The 19,693-nt window shown below is 54.2% G+C and overlaps 1 protein-coding gene and 1 long non-coding RNA gene across 5 annotated transcripts; one reads left to right on the top strand and one right to left on the bottom strand.

Annotated features, from left to right (window-relative positions):
* The first annotated feature begins 740 nt into the window (after positions 1–740).
* LOC116154907 (uncharacterized) lies at positions 741–4,626 on the top strand. Its single transcript, XR_004138970.2, has 3 exons — positions 741–1,786; positions 2,474–2,553; positions 3,989–4,626. It is a non-coding gene; the product is annotated as an uncharacterized LOC116154907 (long non-coding RNA).
* A 6,371-nt stretch (positions 4,627–10,997) lies between these two features.
* Positions 10,998–19,413, bottom strand: DYRK1B (dual specificity tyrosine phosphorylation regulated kinase 1B). Of its 4 annotated transcripts, XM_064489325.1 has the most exons (12): positions 19,259–19,413; positions 17,039–17,202; positions 15,891–16,010; positions 15,605–15,793; positions 15,087–15,234; positions 13,957–14,243; positions 13,140–13,286; positions 12,918–13,058; positions 12,579–12,614; positions 12,299–12,494; positions 11,833–11,939; positions 10,998–11,737 (listed from the first exon to the last, which is right to left on the bottom strand). In XM_064489325.1, exons 2-12 carry the CDS (start codon positions 17,099–17,101, stop codon positions 11,366–11,368), a joined length of 1,806 nt encoding a protein of 601 aa, XP_064345395.1. In that variant the 5' UTR covers positions 17,102–17,202; positions 19,259–19,413; the 3' UTR covers positions 10,998–11,365. The 4 variants fall into 4 exon arrangements, with proteins under 4 accessions (XP_064345395.1, XP_064345396.1, XP_064345393.1 ...); XM_064489326.1 differs by lacking the exon at positions 12,579–12,614; XM_064489323.1 differs by having other exon boundaries at positions 12,299–12,614.
* Between the last annotated feature and the right edge of the window lie 280 nt (positions 19,414–19,693).

Genomic DNA, 19,693 nt, shown 5'->3' on the forward strand with positions numbered 1-19,693 from the left:
ACACATCAGTTTGAGAAAGTGGGCCCAGTTCTGCCTAAAACATTTCTGTGGCTTTGTACTGCCCTCAGGATAAAAGCCCAGATACTGACCTTGGCAATCATTCATTCATTAGTTACTGAGCGCCTACTGTGTGCCAGGCTCTGTGCTGGGTGATGCTGGGGACACTGCAGGGACAAAGACAGACCTGACTCCTGCCCTCATGGTGCTCCTAGGCAATTAACAGGCAAGTACCCAAATCCCTGTTTCATCTCGACTATGGTCAACGCGATGTGCTTGATGTGCAGTTACAGTGTGCGAGGAGCGTTAAGGAGGCCTGACCTGGAGGGAGTGGAGGGGGCATCCAGAAAATAACCCAAATAAAGCGGCCACTATCATGGCAAAAAGCCACACGCAGATTAAATGTCCCATTGCAGGGGACAGGCCTGCCAAGCAACACCAGCCTGTCCACGGCCACCAAAAGGGATCACTTTCAGGCTTCAGAGCAACATGGAGAAGTGCCTGGGGAAGGGGGCAGGGTTACAGGAAGCGGGCCAGGGACAGAGCCAGTGAGAGTATCGAACCCTGCCCAGATCGGTGGCGTTTGGAAAATGAGGAGGAGCGGGAACAGAGCATCAGGGAGGTGGGCAGTTGACCAGCAGGGGGAGGACATGGGGCCAGGAACTGAAGGTTACCTCTTCTCTGAAGACGAGGTCTTTCAATAAGAGACACCTAGACTTGCTTTAAAATAATTGAGTGGGGTCGGGGGAACAGGGTGTGCAGGACACAGAGGGAACAAGAATGGCCACATGCTGGGAGCTGCTGAAGCTGGGTGAGGGGGACATGGGTGTTCATGAGACTTTTCTCTCCACTGTTGTATGTTTTGGAATTTCCCCTAAAAAAAAAAGTGTTTTCCTTCAAATTCAAATAACTAGGGATGTTGGAAAAAAATTTTTGGCAGCCGGAGAAGAAAGTAATTTAAGCCCTTCTTCTGAAAGGAACCTGCACTATTGGAAACGGGAGCATCTCCTTTAAGAATGGTGTCCAGGAGGAAGGGCGCTGAGGCACAGACCATGGACCCAGCCCTATTCCTGGGCTCCAGTCCCAGGGCTGCCACTTACTAGCTATGGAACCTGAAGCAACTGATTTCAACTCTAAACACCTCCCTGAAAAGCTGGGATCCTAACAGTGGCTGCCTCCTGAGGGCTGTGTGAGGTGATTGCTGAATTAATGCAGGCGAAGGGCTTGGACTGGTGCCTGGGATGAAGCTGTGCCACGTAAATGCTGGCAGAGATGATTGAAGCACGTGCCAGCCAGATTTAACACCGCACAGGGGCTCACAGCGAATGCATCGACGGTTCCCTTACACAGAATTCACTGTTTCAACAGTCGCCGATAAGAGTAGATGACAAGAATTCTCCCAGCACCAATGCCCTTCAGGAACCTTCCTTTGCCCTTACAGAACCCCTTTTATGTAAGTCAGCTGCGCCAATGCTTGGGAGACACCGTCTAAATTACGTAAGTGGTGTTTTTAATGGTAGCTGTGAAAATTAATGGTAGAAAATTCCCTAAGTGGATGTGATTTCAGAAGGAAGCTTGAAAGTCCCTTCTAGGGTGACCATCCCAGTGCACAGAGAAATAGACCTCTGTCCTCTTCCTGCTGCTGTAGAATTTTTTAAGGTAATACAAATGATTCCTGAAAGGTTTCTTCCTCCTAAACACAATGTGATTTTTTTCTTAATATTTTCTCCCCCGACAGCTGCTGGTGTTATGTTAGTATTCAGTGCCAACATGCCCGCTGCAAAAAATTGTAAGTAAATCTCCCCTCCCCTACATTCAGCACTCATGACCACTGGTTATGTTTTATTCATCATCCTTACAGATGATGATCTGGGAGTGTCTTAAAATTATATGAGTGGGAAGAAAGTGGGGCAGGACGGGCTGGGCGAGGGTCCACACAGAGGCCCAGGTGAGCGCTGGCCACGTTCAAAGAAACAGTTCAGTGGGTCTGGAGCTCAGGGAGACCGGCTAGGTAGTGGTCAGGAACTAGATCACACCAAGCCTCCAGCATCAGTCCAGGAGTTAGGACTTCGCCCCGCAGACACTGGAGAAACACGGAAGGGCTGACATGATCAGATTTGTGCTTCATGAAACCCCTCCACTGTCAGGTGGAGGTGGGTTAAGGGGTGAGATGGGAGGCCAGGCAGAGAGAAGGCGGGAGAGGACAGGGTTGGACCAAGGCAGGGCCATGAAAGGTGAGCAGGGGGCAGATGGGAGAGATGACCAGGAGTCCTGGTGGTCTGGCTGTGGAAGATGATGGGTGGGGATGGGGAGGGAGGCAGCAGAGGCGAAGCCCAGGATTCTCTCTGGGAGCCTGGGGTGTGGGGCGGGCCCCCTCTGAGACAGGGACCAAGAGGAGGAGCAGGTTTGTAGTCTGGGGCGCGGAGAGAGTTAGGGGCCCAGGGATCATTACTCTTACTGCTCTTATTTTTATAAGGTGTAACATCCCACCACGCCAGGCTGCCCAAGAGGTCAAATCTCCAAGCCAGACTGCTGGATTGAGAAAAGCAAACAAAGGTAATCCAGTGTGTCATAAAGTACTAGTCAAGAGGGTGGACGCATCATAAGATGCATGGAACATTCCAGAAAATCAGATTTAGGTCCAGCTGCATAACACAAAGGATCCCACACATGAAAGCTTGCTTTAAAATCCTGATCAAAGTCTCCCTGTAAAAACTTACCCATTTAGGGGTTTGATGAGATGGTTGTTGAATGTGGGGCAACGGCCAGTCCTGGCTACTCCCAGCACATGTGTCTTACTGGTCGTACTGGCTGATACATACTGTCCTTTGCCAATAGGCAGGATGGGGAGGGGCTTCTTAAGGCCTCAGGACTCTCAGATCTGGGGCCCAGGGAGGAGTCTGAGCTAAGGGCAGGGTGGGCACCATTAGTATAGAGACAGGAAGCAGACCACAAAAGAGAGTAAAATGGCCCAAGGGGTGGAGCAGAGAAGAGCCCTCCACATTTAAGGGGTCAGTGAAAACAGGACCTTCTTGCAAAGCAGCAAGACACAGGAGGAAAATTAGGGGACAGTGTTGTCACAGAAACCAAGGGAAGCGTGTCCTTACAGAAGGTGGGAATGGCCAACACTGTCAATTTTTGCCAAGATGGCCTGTAAGATGCACACCAAAAACTGCCCACTCGGCCAGAGAAGGAAGTTACAAAGAACACATAGGGGTGTGGGGAGGCAAGAAGCACCCTGTAGAGATAGATTAGAGTCAGATACCAGTATGGACTCTGGTTTATTTTTATGCACAGGTATCTGTGTCTGTACGCAGACACACAAATACAGGTATGTGTGTATACGTGGGTTGTACGCGTACACATCTCTCCCAGCTCTGTCAGCTGAGAGGGACCAGAAAGTGTCCCTCAGCAGCAGTGACCACACCCAGTGCCCAGACCTTGGTATCTAATACCTTCTTCCATCAAAGGAGAAGCAGCTGGTTCTAGGGCTGGGGCAGGGAAAACGCAACATGAGCGTGGAGCATCTTACAGCAGAAAGTCAGGAAGTGCCTGAGAAGAAGAAAAGAGTAAGGAACACAGAGCTAACCTGAAAGAGCCCCTTTGGCCAAAATGGGAAAAATGTGAGTGAAAAAGTTAATTATGGTAGTATCGGGTTATGGCCAAAGAAAAAAATAAATTTCCGTGAGTCCGTACTGGTATAAATTATTGACTGTACAAATAAGACAAATAGGGTAGAAGGGACCAATCTTCCTACAGAAGAATTCCCAGTGAGAAACGCAGGGGAAATGAGGAAAGCAGAAAAGCATCATTAGAACAGCGCCGTGATGATTTGTGCAGGTCCAGCGACCAGCGCCAAGAGTCCGTGGGGAGAACTCTGAGGAGAAACAGGACATTTGCACAGCCTCAAAAAACATCTTCCCACGTTTATTAATAACTGTGGTGGTTCTGATAATGAAGAAGACAAATTCTTTGATGTTTTTTCCTCCAGGAAGAGGCGCTTAAGTCTCCCCTTGAGTACGGGCTGGACTGTGTGACTTGCTTCTAACAAGCAGAGTGAGGGAAGGGAAAAACTGTGACATTACAGTTGGGAAACCTGGTGGGCGGCCCGTGGCACAGGGCGGCAGGTCACCATCACCTGAGCGTACTCCTCCCCACACCTGCCAGCCCGGTCTAACCATGAGGAAAGTTAGTCCCCGACAGAGGGGCATTCTACGCAATACCTGACCAGCGCTCCTCAAAACTGTCAAGGTCATGAAAAACAAAAGACTGAGAAACTGTCACAGAGTGGAGGAGACCAAGGAGACATGATGAACGGATGTGACACGGTATCCTGGACTGGATCTTGGAACAGAAGAACATCAGTGGAAAAACGGGCAGATGTAAGAAAGCCGGGAGTTCCCTCAGTAGGATACACATCAGTGTTAATTTCTCAGTTTTGACAAATGTTACTTTAAGTAAGACACGAACATGGGAAGAGGCTGAATATAAAGCATATGGGAAGTCCCTACTGTGTGCCTTTTCTGTAAATCTAAAGTTATTAAATAAAAGTTTTTGTGAAGTACCTCCTGACTTGGCTACAAGTAGTCACCATCAGAGTCCCTAAGTCCCTACATCTGCCTCTTTAGCTCTCACCCCATGTGGCCTCTACTCCAGGAAGTCCTCCCTGATACCTCAAACTAGATCAGGAGGCCCCCGTGCCTCCCACTTCCTGCCCTGACCACTCACTCCCCCAACCGCACTGGACATGTGCTCGGTGAGGGTGGCCCGCAGGGTCATTACCGTGTTGGATCCCCAGCCCTAAACCTTCTGAGCTCAGAGCCTACCGGATCCCACCTTCCTGGTCTCTCCCACTCCATCACCCAATCCACGACAATCCTGCAGCTACAAAACCGTCTGTCCCACCCACCTAGCAAAATAGGGTCAAATCTCACTCCCCAGGCCTGTCCCCAATATACCAACTGTTGGGAATACTGTGTAACTGCGAATGTTGGAGGTGACTGCCCAGTCCCCAGCCCTTCCCAGCAGACAGACATCAACACTGCAGGAATCCTCCAGCGACAGCCGGTAGAACAAGGTTGGACACTGGACCCCAGCAGCCCGATTTGTCTGGGGAATCTGAAATGGGGCCAGAAGGGTTGTAGGGCACTGCACTGGAAGGGTGCGGAGTCAGGGCAAGAGTGCACCCAGGCCCAGCCCAGCCGCCTGCAAACAGAGGAAGCAGCAGATGCAAAGAGCAGCAGAGACCGCAGGGCCCGGAGGAGGAGGAGGAAAACGGTCGCTGCCCCACGTTCGACTCTGTTCTCAGGAAGCCCTCGTCCATTTCCTCCCGGCATCGCCTGCGACACCTGCACTGTGGCTTCTGCCTTCAGAGTGCATCCAGACGACTGCTCTTGCCCACCTGTGCCCCTCTCTCCCCGAGACAATCACAGCAACCTCCTCCCAGGCCTCTCTGCTCTCACTCCCAGACCTTGATCCAGCCACACTCCTTTCCTTGGTGATCTCATCCTGGGCCTCAGTACCATGCAAGTGCTAGTGACTCCCATGTTTCCGTCTCCAGCCCAGACCTCGCCCCTGAAGGCCAGACTCCTGTATCCCAGACTCCTGTATCCCGCTGCTTGCTCACAAGTCCACTGCGATGCTACCGTGTCCACAGCTCCCTGAGTCTCCCCCAGACAGTTACTGACAGGCACTCTCCTCAGGCTAAAACCTTATGGTCATCGATGCCCCTTTCTCACCCCACACCCGAGTCCTGGCCACTCCTTCCTTCAGATTGTACCCAAAGTCCAACTGCATCTCCCCACTTCCAAAGCCACCGCCCCAGCCAGGCTACACATCTCTCGGCTGGACCAGCGCAGCCGAACCAGGCCCCCGTCCTCGGAGCAGCCGGAGGAACCCCATCAGGATGCTCAGGCACGTCACCCTCAGCTCCTACTGCTCGCATCTCACTAAGAAGCAAATTCAAGTCCTTCCCAGGGCCCATTTGGCCCCGCATGCACTTGACCTCTTCTTCCCACTTGAATGGTTCAGTCTGGTCCAGTTCACTCCTTTCTGCTCCTCCAACATGCCAATCACACCTCAGGGCCCTTGAACTTGCTGTTTTTCCCATCTGGAGAAACATCCTTCCCAAACTATGTGCGGCTGGCTTCCTCCCTTTCTGTCAGGTCCTGCCTCTGTGACCATTTCCTCCAAGATAACTTATTTAATCCCTCCACCTGAAACAGCAGCCCCTGTCACTACCTGGAACAGAAGACGAGTTCTTACCACCTATGTATACATAGGTGGTAAGATATAAATATATATATATATTTAATCATCTGCTTTCCCCATTAGAATGTAAGCTCCACAAGGACAGGGCTATTGAGGGTCTTGTTTACTATTAAAACACCAGCACCTAAAACAGGGCTTGAAACAGTACTCAATCTCTGATGAGTCAAGAAGTAAGTGAATAAAACCCAGAAATCAGTTAGGATATTGGTTCCAAGTAGTAAGCCGCCTAATTCAACCTGGCTTAAATGATTAAAAAAAAAAAAAAGATTTACTGGATTCCCTAGTAAGTCCTTCAGGTGAGGCATGATCCAGCACTTCCAACAGTATCACCAAAGGCCTGGTGCTTTTCTGTCTCCACTAGGCCTTCCAATAAAATGGCTTCATTCTTGTGGCCACAACACACTTGGGCACATGCTTCGTAGTAATTATCATCCCTGCCGTACATTAGGCATTTGCTGTCTGTCAGACCCTGCATGCCGCACAATTCCCCTCTGAGATGAATAGTATTACAATCTCCATTTTCATAATCTCAGAAAGGTGAAGTCACTTATCTAAAATCATACTGCTCAAGTGGGTTAGTAACGCTTTCATTCATCTTACCTCCACTTCTTTAACAATCATGAAAATTTTGATGCTGATGAACATGATCCTGACAACTCCTAATGCACGTTCAGCCCTTACTATGCGTCACGTATCTTGCTAGTTTCATTAACTTTTCTGTGCCCTCGTTTCCTCATACAATGGCAATAATAATAATATTACCACATAGGCTGATTGTGAGGACTAAACGAGCTAGTATGTAAAAATGGTAAGATCTCAAAAAAATATTTGTTCGTTTCAGTCAGCTACTACTGGATAACAAGTCATCCCCAAAACACAGTGGCTTAAGATCGCAACCACTTCATCTGCTTCGATTCTGTAATGGACCAGGCTCTGTGGAGGAGCTGACTTGGGATGGCTGGTCTGTACGCCATATGGTGTCAGTGGGCAGCTGGGCTGGACTATCCAAGATGGCATCACTCAGGTCTGATTTAGCACATCAGCTAAAATAGTGGAACAGCTGGGGGCTAACTGGACCTCTCTCTTTCCACATCCCTCCACAGTGGGGTGGCTGGACTTCTTTACACAGCAGCCCAGGGCTCCAAGAGAGTAAAAGTACAAGCCGCCAGGCCTTTATGGCCCAGGCCCCCCAATCAGCACAGTGTCACTTCCATGCAGTCTGTCAGTCAAAACAAGTCACAGGCCAGCCCAGACTAAAGGAGAGGAGACTCCACCTCCACAGGAGGAAATGGAAAAGAGTGTGCAGCCTTCTTTGGCAGCAGCTACTTTACTTTCCTGCTAACAGCCTCCCTGCTCGTCTCTCTACTCCAGCCCTAAATCCCCCCAGTCAGTTCCCCACACAACAGCCTGAGGAATCACACATGACCGACCATGCCTCCTTCCACTGCTTAAAATTCTACAACTTCCCACTGCACGTGGGGAAGGACACACAACCCTAATAGGACTTCGTGGTCGGGCCTCTTGCTCACTCTCAGCCTCTAGGTTCCAAATACCACGCACACACTTACCTCTTAATTGGGTTAGTGCCACCTCCTTCACCACTGCAAATCTCACCTCCTAGGGTCCAGATTAGGTTTCTTCAAGCACCCTTATGACACTCTACCTTTCTCTGTATTTTTATATTTGTGTGATAAGCTGACAATCCGAACCTCCACCCTCAAGACTGTGAGCCCCATGGGGATTGGGAAACAATTTTGTTACCTGCTGTGCTCTCAACTCTGAGTGCAAAGTGGAGGCAAGCTGAAATGCCTGCTGAATGTCTGAGAAAACTTGAAGGCAGCCCCTAAAATTCCATGCATGGGGGATGGACAGAGTCCTGAGGATGCTGGGATCAGGATCTGCACTATAAGATCATCCATGTGCTCATTCAAGAGCTACTGAGTCTGTACAACACATCAAAAGCTCTCCTAGGTGTTAGACATAAAGCACAGAGTAGACCAAAGCCTCTTCCCTCATGAAGCTTATGGCTGCTACGGTAGGAGACAGACAATAAACAAGAAAAATAAGTTATATGGCGTGTTAAGTAGTGATATGATTAATGCTAAGGAAAAACTTAAAGGGAAGACAGATACGAATGTTAGTGGTATAGGTCTATGAGGTGGTCTGGGAAGATCTCAAGCAGAAGGTAACAGCTGAGATTTGTCACCTTGACTATCTGGGAGAAGACTGTTCCAGGTAAAGAGAAAAGCAAGTGCAGAGGCCCCGAGGCCAGTGTGCCTGGAGCTGAGTGAACAGGAGGGGGAGTAGATGATGTCAAGTAACAGGGAAAGACTGTGCAGGGGCCACGGAGAGGAATGTGGCATATACTTCCTGTGAGATGGAATCACAGGATACTAAGCAGGGGAGGGATATGACCAGATGCAGGGGTTCAGTGTCCCTTTGGCTGCATGTGAGGGGCAGACAGTGGGGAGCAAGGAGACCACTGATGGTCTAGGCAGGAGATGAAGGCGGACAGTACCAGGGTGGCAGGAGTGGAGGTGGGAAGAAATGGTCAGGTTCTGAAAATACCTTTGAAGGTGTTTGCTGATGAACCAGATGTGGGTTTAAGACAAAAGAGAGGGGTTAAGGACAACTCCAAAGCTTTTGGTCTGAACATCTACAAGTATGGAGGTGGCATTTACTGAGAAGAATGTGGGAGGAACACGTTTTGAGGAAATGACCAGGAGTTCAATTTGGCCACAGTTACTCAAGATGTCTCTGGATACCCAAGAGGAGATATCACGTAGGCAATCAGTCAACAGAGGACACGTTCTGGGCTAGAAATGGAAATTGGGGAAATATATTTCTATGCTTATCACAAATTCCTTACAGGACCTACATGATCTGACTACTGATGTCTTGAGGCTCATCTTGCACTTTGCTATATCAATGGTACACACACACACCACAAATCCTGAGCCCTCCATTTCCTAGTCATGTGATCTTAGGCAAGTTAGTCAATTTTCTCTATCAGCACTAACATCATTTGCAAAATGTAGATCACACTGGTAGTAGCTTCCTAGGACTGTTCATTCAAAAAAATTTTTATTAAGCATTTTCGATATACCAGGCACTGTTCTACGTGGTGAGATCCCTTTCCCACCCCTCTTCACCTCCCTCTCCCACACAGCGTGTCACCCTGTCAGCTCAGCCTTCAGGACGTCTTCCCCACCCACACCCATCCTCCCCTCCCATCCAAGATCCCTGCCCTGGTCCATCCCCGACATCTCTTGCCTAGGATCATGCCACAGCTGCCATCCTGGGCTCCCAGACTCTAGTGTCTTTCCATTCAACCTAGTCCCAGACGGCAGCACACTGGGCCATACTCCTTCCGGAAAGCCTCCCGAGGCTCCTCACTGCCCTCGGGACAAAGTCCCAATTCCCTAAATGGCCAACAAAATCTCCCATGATCTAATTCACAGAGCACTTTCAGTAAGATTTCCACCAACACCAGATCACCTGCAGTTCATTAACACACAGGGCTGTTGTTTCTCATTGCTGCCCTTGCGCAAGCCATCCCACCGCACCAGCGCCATCCCCAAACATCCCTCCATCTTCAGGTCTCAGCTCAAACAGCTCCCCGCCCCCGCCCCTCCACGAAGGTTTCTTTACCGCCGGCGGACCTCCACGTTCCACGCTGCCTCCGTTAGCGAACACATGCAGGTCCGTAATGGGGCCTTTGCCCGTCTCTCCTACCGACTGGGGCCTCCTTCGAGCTGGACCGAACACAGCGGCTAGTAACGCCCCGGGTGGTGGGGTCTCTTCCGGCCTGCCTACGCGCTTAACTCCTGCTCGGTAACCACGAACGCCTAACCCGCACCCTCTCCCGACACAGCCCAGAAACTCACGTTCCGCGTGCCTTACAGAACTCAGCACTTGCGCAGTCTGGCCAAAGCCACCCAATTACCTCCTTCTCCTCCTCTACAACCCGCCTTAGGCATCCGGGCCCAGGCTGCCTTTGACTGCCGATTGGCTGCTGGAGAACCCGCCCCTAAGCACGCGAGCGAAAAGAATTCTGGCCTTTGTAGTTCCCCAAGGGAAAATTGGAAAAAAGTGAATGCCCCGTAGAAATCCATTTCCCAGGAAGCGCCGCGCCCCAGTGATACGGGACGGTACCCTTTGAATCTGACGGGGCTTGACTGGTCGATTGGAATTACCATGGAAACAGGCCCACTTACCTGGAACCCTGGGAATATCATTTTGCCCGAGAATCTCAAAACACTTTGTTCGCAATGGTTCTAAATGGGTGAGACCAAAAGTGTCAGGGATAAATTCTGTACCCACTGCCTGCCTGCCATTCCCCGGATGGCACCAATAAGGCCTGCTGCAAGCACTTGGCACCTACCGGATGCCCGGCAAAAGGAGCCATGCCTGTGCAGACTCTGTGGAAGCCCTAGCTTATTAGGGCAGAACCTGTTGTTTCCCAGAGACAGGCCAGAGCTGGGCCTCTACACTTTCAAGGCCTCAGTTTACCCTAGAAAAGGCAAACTGGCCTAGGATTGTATCCAGGATCTCCCATCTACAGCCCAACCTCCTACAGCCCCATGTCTGCACCAACAGCCACAACTTCCCCAGGGGCGCATCCCACACGACAAAGCTATTCCAACACCCCTTCCACAAACACCATTCCCCACCATGCCTCTGAGGGTTGAGTGAGGGGAGCCGAGGCCCTGCAAACGCTCAGGCGGGCATGTGAGAAAGCTCTTTACTGGGGGGTACAGCAAGGAGGAGCAAGGCCATCTCCCCCTACCTGCCCCCACCCCCTCCTAGGGTCCTGGGGTGAGGGGGCTCTCCCCCCTGCCCACTGGACCACCACTGTCTTTGGTACAATAAATAGAAAACAAGGGGGGAGAGGGGGCCAAGGGTCCAGTCCTTAGCGGGGAGGGTGAGCCTAAACCCCTCTCCTTGACCTCCTGCCCCAGGCCCCAATCAGTGCAGGCCTCACCCACCCCGGCTGGGTAGCAGCAATTCCAGTCAAGGGGAGAGATGAGGATGGGAGCCCAGGGCCCCCAGATGGGGGGGGTATGGCTTCAGGAGGGGCCCCAGGGAGGGGGCAGGGTCATGAGCTGGCTGCCGTGCTCTGGGGTACACCACGGAGGCCCAAGCGAGGCCCCAGAGTGGCAGGGTCATCAGGGGGTGGGAGGGGTGGACGACCTCCTGTCATCCGAGTCCGGAGGGCTGAGGCAGCCGGGTGCTGGGGGGCAGGCGCAGGGTGAGGCGGGGAGCAGTCCGGAGGGCCGCCCACCAGGCTCACATCCATCAGCTCCGGGGGTGGTGGCGAGGTTGGTGATGGGGGGCGACCAAGGCATCGGGGTTGGGGGGGTAACTGGGCCCCAGCCCCTGGCAGTGACGAGGTGGAGGCAGGGGCCTGATGTGTCCTGTGGGGCACATCACCCCCTGCCCAGGGGCGCAGCGGCTGGGAGGATGGGACCTAAAGGAGCAAAGGAACAGTGGGTGATGGAGACCTAGGTCCTGAAGCCTCAGATCCTCCACCACACACCTCCAGAGTCCCCAAGGCCCCATTACCTGGGGGCTGTTCATCTCACAGTCAGTGATGGGAGGCCCAGGGCCCCCACAATATCGGTTGCTATAGCGGTAGGTCCGGTTGTCACTGGAGGAGCCACTGGAGCCTCCTGGAAGTGCCAGGGGAGGAGAGGAGAGGCCTTAGGCAAGGAGAGGTGGAGCTGGGTTTTCAGGTGGTAGAGTCAGGTTCATGCCCCGTTCTGGGCTTTGGGACCAGCGCCCATTTGAAGGATCAGGTCAAAGTTCAGTTTGGGCAGAGTCAGAACCAGTTTTAGCCATCTGAGTCCAAGCTCGGTTTCAGTGATTAGGTTGGGGCCAGTCTGAGCTTGTCTGCCCCACCCATCCTGGAGTTCAGGATCCTGCAGTTTCAAAGCTCTAGGTGAAGGCCCAGTGGCAAGGCCTTCCCAGGTCAGGCCAAACCAGAGCTTCCCCCACCCGTGTTCTACCCTATCTGGCACTGAGCACCCACCAGAGCTGGAGATGGAGCTGGCGGTGCTGGAGGAGGGGCAGGTGTCGAGGGGAGCGGGCGAGGTGGAGGCACTGCTGCCTGCCGGCCCCGTGTTGGTGGCCTCATCAGCCGTGCGGCGGAAGAAGCCGTGCTGCAGAGCCCCCAGTGGGCTGATGCGGGCGGCGGGCTCATACTCCAGCATGCGCAGCACCAGGTCCTGGAAGCGGAGGTAGTCGGCGGGGCTGTGGCCCGGCTCCCCCGCCCGCCGGCCCCCGGGCCCGCCCGTCTGCACGCCCAGCACCTCCTGCAGCCGCCGCGTCCCGGGGCCCTGGTAATCCTGGCAGGGGGAGGTGGGAGGGGGGGCAAGAGAGTGGCCGTCAGTGGGCAGGAGGGGCAGGGAGACACACACGGGGAAACAGAGGCACAAGAGAGAAAGTGGAAGGAGAGAAGCTAAGAAGAGCTGTGGGGTGGGTAGGAGAGATGGGGTGGGCGGGGGAGGAAGGAAAGGACAGATGAGGGGGAGAGGAAGGAAGGGAAAGACACCAGGGGGAGGAAGCAGGGAGGGGGAGGAGGGAGCCCCAAGTGTGAGAGAGTGAGGGGCCACCAGGGTGGGAGGAGCAGCATGGGGCAGGGGCCGCACCTTCCTGAGTTCCTTTGTCCTTCGCAGGGTCCAGCCACCCCCAGGCAGCCGCTCAAAGTACTTTCGAGCCTTGGGTGCCTGGTCCAGCATGGGGGCTGGTGGGATGCCCAGCACCTCCACAATCCGGTTCATCTGGTCCACCTGAAAGCAGGCAGGCAGTCAGGGTCATCAGGCCGGCCAGGCCTCCACCCCCTCCAGCACACCCCCTCCTCGGGAGCACACCTCATTGGAGCCACTGAAGAGGGGCTCTCCAGTGTGCATCTCCACCAGGATGCAGCCCAAGGACCACATGTCAATGGCCAGGTCATAGGGTGTGCCCAGGAGCACCTCGGGCGAACGGTAGAAGCGGCTCTGGATATACTGGTAGATCTGGGGGAGGGGAGAGGGCCACAGTCAGAGGTCCCAGCCTCCCCTACTGGTACCACTGATGCCCCAAAGCTAGGAGAACCAGCCTCCTGCCCCCAAAACGGGATGAGGGGTCGCCAAACCCTGATATTACCAGCACCAGCTTTCCAGGAGCCACTACCACTATCTTATTCATCAGCTCCAGGAGTCTCTGATCCTGACGTCCATCCCCAGGCCTGACCTAGAGCCTTACCACCCTCCCTCCCAATCCAGACCCTCTTGAAACCGCTACCAACGTCATCTCAAATACCTGCTCACAGGAAACTGCAAAGCTGAAGAGCCCCGCCCACCTCCACCCCAGCTTTAAGAGCACAGGGTAAACAAAACTGCGACCCTGGGCTCAAAGCTACCTCCCACCTCCGCCCGCCAACAGGCAGCCTCAAAACTGGCCCTGTCCCCTCAAACTTCACTCTTCCCTTTCCTTCGGGCAGTATACTCTGCAGCCCTCTCCTTTACCCCCTTCACCCACTGGCCCCACTCTCCATACCTGCAGACACCCCATCCCAAGCACTAACCCGCAGGCATCAGCCACACCCAGCAATCCCATCCTCGCCAAGCCTCGCCAAACCAGCTGGCCCCGCCTACAGCCTGGCCACACCCACACCACTGGCCCCGCCCCGGGGCTGGGCCGCACCCGCTGGCCGAGCTGGCAGGAGCTGCCAAAGTCCACGATCTTGATGGCGCTGCGTTTGGGATTGCAGAGCAGGATGTTCTCGGGCTTGAGGTCGCAGTGAATGATGCTGAGCTCGGGCGTGGCCAGGAAGAGCAGCGCCGTGCAGAGCTGCTGCGCCAGCTTCCGCGTCAGGTTCAGCGAGACACCGCGGAAGTGCGTGTTGCGCAGGAGGTCGTACAGGTTGTAGGAAAGCAGTTCGAACACCAGGCACAGGTGGTTCCGGAACATGAAGTGCCGTTTCAGGTGCACTGTCGGGAACGGGACAGGAAAGGGCCAAAAGAAAAGAAACTCAGGCTCAGAGAGGGCGAGTGGCGGCCTGGCGTGCACAGTAACAAGGAGAGAGGCGGAAAGCAGATTCTGGTCTCTGCTTCCTGAGCACTGGCCAGACGGTGGTGTGCCCACGTGTACCAGCTGCTGGTCAGGATGTTTTTATATGTCTGTAACTTGATTCACACTGGAATTCAATTCCCTTTTCGACTCTGTCAAACTTTCCATTTGGTGTTGGTGGGTCTTTAACACCCTCCTACACTTATTCATTTAATTTTGTAATATTGTTCTAGTCTCAGTTCTGTTTATTTTTGTGGCACAGGGTACTTGTCTACTTACTGTAAGGATGTATATTTTCCTTTTAAAAGAACCACATTCCTTAAACCCACTTGTTTTTTCTAAGAGGAATCAGTATAGGAAAGAGGAAAAAGACTGGCATAGATGTTAAGAGTGAAGGCTCTGGAGTCTGCTGCCTGGTCAGATTACAGCTCTACTGAGTGAGTACAAACGCTGTGATCTCATGCAAGTTAGCACCAAAATGCCTGTTTCTTCATCTCCAAGCTGTGGGCAATGATGCCCCTTTCCCCATGGGGCTGTGGTAAGGCTTAATTAAACAAGTTAGTTTATGTAAAGTTCTTACTCCAGAGCCTGACCCTTAGTGAGTACTCTGACCAGCATTATCACGCGAATAGGGCAGAAATCGTGAAAGTGGCAGGAGAAATCACTGCTGTCAGGGAGTTACAGACCAAATGCCACCCTGAAGACAGCAGCCCCTCCTGTACTGAGGGGGACCCCTCCCCAAGCAGCTCTGCCGCAGGCCTCACCTATGTAGTACTTCATCTCTGTGTCATGCTGGTTCATCAGCTCCAGCAAGCGCAGCTCAATCTGGGCCTGGTTCAGGAAGGCCTTTTTGTTCTTGATGATCTTGATGGCCACCAGCTCCTGGGTCTGATGATCGTAGGCTTTCACCACCTGCCGGGGCAGGGTGTGTGGCAAAGTGAGGGGGTGGGGGCGTAGGGAACAGAGCCAGGCACCAGCCTTCTCCCTCCTGCCAAGGAGACCCACCGACATCACCATCAATAATGCCAATCATTCAAAACTGAGTGCTCAAGAAGAGTCAGGCATCAGTGGAAACACTGGACATGAAACAGCTCAACACCCTTATGTGGAGGGTCTGTTATTTGCACTATTTTACAGAAAAGGAAACCAAGGCACAGGGAAACGAAGTGACTGTGCTGGGGTGAGTGGCCCCACGTGGAACTTGAAGCCACTGAATCTCTGGCTGTGTGGGTCAGTATCAGGGGGACTGCGGATCAGGGTTGAGGCGGGGGGCGTTGCGCACCTGGCCAAAGGAGCCTTTGCCAATGAGTGAGTCAATCTCATAGCGCTCCAGCCAGCGCTCGCCACTGCGCACGATGTAGTCATGGTTGTCATCGTCATAACCGTGGTTTAGGACCTTTTTCTCCTTCTTGGTGCTCGAGTCCTGAGGTGGCGCTTGCTGGGCCCGCCGCTTCTTCTTCGCATAGTATACCTGCCCAGCCCGGCCAGGAGATGAGGACTAGTGAGTGACCCGTGCCAATAGCCAGGACCCCTCAGCATCCAGCCTGGGTCCCCCACCCCGTGCCCACCTCATTGATGTGCTTGTAGGTCTTGATGAGGTCCACGGAGAGCTTGCGCAGTGGGGCCGAGGTCGCGTCTCGGAAGGCCAGGGGCAGCCTCCGTGGCAGTAGCCGCACATCAGGCAATACCTGGCGGGGCGATGGGTGGGCACTGAGGACAGGCCTTCACCTCTGACCTCAACGGGGAGAACTATATGGGCGGCTGGTGCATCATTACCCCACACGGTATTGGTTTGGTGACTGACAACCCCACTAGAAGCTCCTCGAGAGCAGAGATTTTCTCTTATTCTTGCTTTATCTCCAGTGCCTGGAGCAGGGCCTGGCACATAGTGGATGTTCATTAGAAATTTGCTAAGTAAATGAAGCAGCGAACTATTTACCCCTGACCTCTCATCCCACACCTTTACTCTTTTCTAAACCTCACTGGGAAAGCTCAGATGGAAAACCTGGGCTCTGATCCTCCCAATCCTTCACCTGAGACCATCCATTCTGGGTATCCCATCTTGAGGGCCCCCATCTTGCTTCACCCTCATCCCTTGGGGCCTTCCCAACCCTTACCCCTCACTCTGTGCATCTTTGCCCAGTTTTTTCACCCTAAGGGTCTTGGATCTGGATCCAGTGCCCTGGATCTCCCACCCCATCCTGCTTCAGGCTCTACAGTTCACAGCCTTAAGTCTCTATCCTTGAAGCTCTTTCCCCTGCACCCCTAGGCCCTGCTGGCTCCAACACCCTTCAGTCTCAATCTTCTTCCCCTTTCACCTCCTCCAGATCTTCCACCCTGGACATTTTTTACTTAGTAAACATATCTTGAGTGTTTACTATGTGCAAGGCACTGTTCTCAGCATTTCCAATTACATTTCACTACTTTGTTTAAACCCCCAACAACCCTGTGAGGTATGTATCATTACAAGCCCCATATGATAGAACGGGAAACTAAAGCATGGAGAACCTAAGTAATACAACCACCCTGCTGATATGTGACCTAGGCTCTCCAAACCCTGACCCTGCCAGTCACTTCTCTATGTCTTCTACTCCCATGGCTCCCTTCATGTGCCCCGGGAGACTGTCTTGGGAAAACATAACATCTTTTTGGCCCGAAGACCCTCTATCCCAGCCTCCCCTACCTCAGGCAGGTAAGGAGCCATCTGAACGCATACCTGCGTGTGCTCCTGGGGCCCCGGGAAGCCAGAGAAGGGACCATGGCCTGGTGGGACGGCCATGGTGGGCTCAGAGGGCCGCAGGGGAGCGAGGCCTGGAGCGGGAGCCCGGCCGGGGGGCGCCTTCTCGCATCCTGCACCTCGGCTGCCACCGCCGCTGAGACCTGAGAGTGGGCAGGAGGTTGGGAACAATACGGAACAAGGGGATATGTGGGACAGGGCCAGGCGGGAAAGAGAGGGACAACAGAGAGAAGGCAGGGCACAGAGGGAGGAGGAAAAGGGTGCGACAGAGTGACAGGTGGCAATGAAGAAGGGAGAAGAGAAAAGAAAGAAGTGGTATAGCGGAGTCCCTCAACAAATGATTACCAAATAAATGAAGTAGGCAGCACAAAGAGAGGAACGTGGAAAAGAGAATGATTGGGAGCCAGGCAGGGATATGGGTCATGATAGGAAAGGACAGAAAGACACCAATAGTAGGGGGGGTGGGGGTGGAGAAGAAAAGAGAAACCGTAGACAGTATACAGAGTAGGGCTCGCTCTTTTGTTCCCATTTCTACTCATGGCCCTCCCCAGGGCCCCCTCCCACTAGATCCTGCCCTCCTATAGTCTTCCTGACCGTCAGGATCTTATGTTACCACAGCAAGGTCCCGCCACTTCAATAGAGACCCTTCCCTGTAGGTCCCCAATCCAGAGAGCTCTGGGATCCCCCTATACCACATGAAAATCTCCTGGGCCCCCTCCAAACCACGGCAGAGTCCACTGCCGGCCCCTAAAACCACATCAGGGTCCTCAGGGACTTCCTGACTACACCAGGGTTATCTGAGGGCCCCTTTAAGAATCTTACCCCTTGGCAGTCTCACCCACCAAGGCGTACCCTTCCCAGGGGACACTCCCCATAGCGTGCCAAGACTTCTTCCCTATAATTTCCTCCCACATCAGGGATTAGCCCACCCATAATTTTCTACACCATATTCCAGTTCCCCCATGCCACGTCAGGGCTCTTCCTATTACTCCAAGGTCCCCCTCCCAATCAAGGACCACTCCTGATGGAAGCAAGGGGAATGCGTCTCTTCCTAGCTTTAGAGTGGATCGTCCTTCTCTTCCTTACTCTGGGTCCTACCCACCCCCTACCCCCGCTCCTCGCAACCAATATTCCTGTCAGGTAACTTTCTCCAGTCACTTCTCTACACCAGGGTCAATCCACAACTGTGCCCATTTCTAGAAGGCCCCCATAGCCGAATTCTCCAAATATCAGAGTTCTCCCTTCCAGAGTATCTACCACACCAAAATCCTCTCCCATGTCAATTCTTTTCTTCTATGCCAAGCCTTGCCACTCCACGACCCCTCCTCTCGGAGCTCACCTCCTTCCCCAACAACCTCTTCCCCAGGTCCTCCCACACCAGGACCCTCTCTCCCAGACCCCTCCCCCTACCCGGGTCAGGGCTGGCGCGGGGCCCACGGGGGGCCTGGGCGCGGTGGGGCCCCCAGTGTGGTGGGCGAGCGGCCAGCATGGCGACGGTGGCGGCAGTGAGGAGACGGCCGCCTGTCCCGGCCCAGCCGGCCCGGCAAACCAGCGGCGGGGAGGGCAAGCGGGACAGGCGGCCCGGTGGGTGACAACAGCAGCCGCTGCCGCCGGGGGGCGGGGAGAGGAGGGAACAAGGGTCAGCTCAGGGCACGCGGGGGAAGGGGAAAGCAGGTGGGCGGGGGAGGGGCAGGTTAACCCTCACCCAGCCAGCCCCGCCCCACAGAGCCACCCGCCCCTGGGGACCCCGGCGTCCCGCCCCCCACCCTGCGGGCCCGCCCCGGCCAGCGAAGCCCAGTCGGCGGGGTGGGACTGAGCTTGGCAGTCCACACCTACCATGGCAACAACCGTGCCATTGGCCTCTGCTGCCAAGAGCTCGACCAATCACAGTCCAGGACAGCTGTTGCTAGGCGACGACGATGCGGCCGGCGGAGCCAAGCCCAAACAAAGGGCGGGAGAGGGGCCCCACTACCCCCTCTCAGCCTCCCTCCCAAGACTGCTCCCTCGGGCTTGGCCTCTTCCAGGAATCCGACTATGAATAGCCAGGCAAGGCCTGCACCTGCCTGACAACCCCTCCTCTCCTCCCTCGGCCTCGTGCTAAGTCTTGCGGCGACGCGGGCAGGGCGGGTCCCGTACTGTCCCCCTCACAACGACCGCGTGCGGCCCCGACCATCCGACCAACCGTTGCCACGTCGTTACCTGAGGGCGTGGGCAAGGGAACTCAAACTGCTCGGGAAGCCCGAGCTCAGACCTGCTCACTGGCTGAAGGTATCCGGCGGACGCGGCGAGCCAGGGCCCCGATTACCCAGTAATGCAACCAGCAAAATGGCGACCACAACAAACCGGCCCCCCCACCCCCGGCTCCGCCCCCGCCCCCTCAGCTGCTTCCCCTCACGTGATCCAGGGCAACACTCTGCGCCTGCGCCCAGAGGAGCTTACCGGGATCCAAGCGCAGTGAGCTACCAACCCCGCCCAAGCGCCAAAATCCACGTTACGGCTGCGCAGGAGGGAGCTAAGAAAGGAGCATGCGCTGTGTGACTGGATGCCGATGCCCGCCCCCACCACCGCGCACGTTGATCAAGGGCGCATGCGCCCTGTTAATACAGGTCGCCAAGGAATCAGGGGCAAACCGAG

This window comes from Camelus dromedarius, chromosome 9, assembly GCF_036321535.1.
Source record: "Camelus dromedarius isolate mCamDro1 chromosome 9, mCamDro1.pat, whole genome shotgun sequence".
Taxonomy (NCBI): Eukaryota; Metazoa; Chordata; class Mammalia; order Artiodactyla; family Camelidae; genus Camelus; species Camelus dromedarius.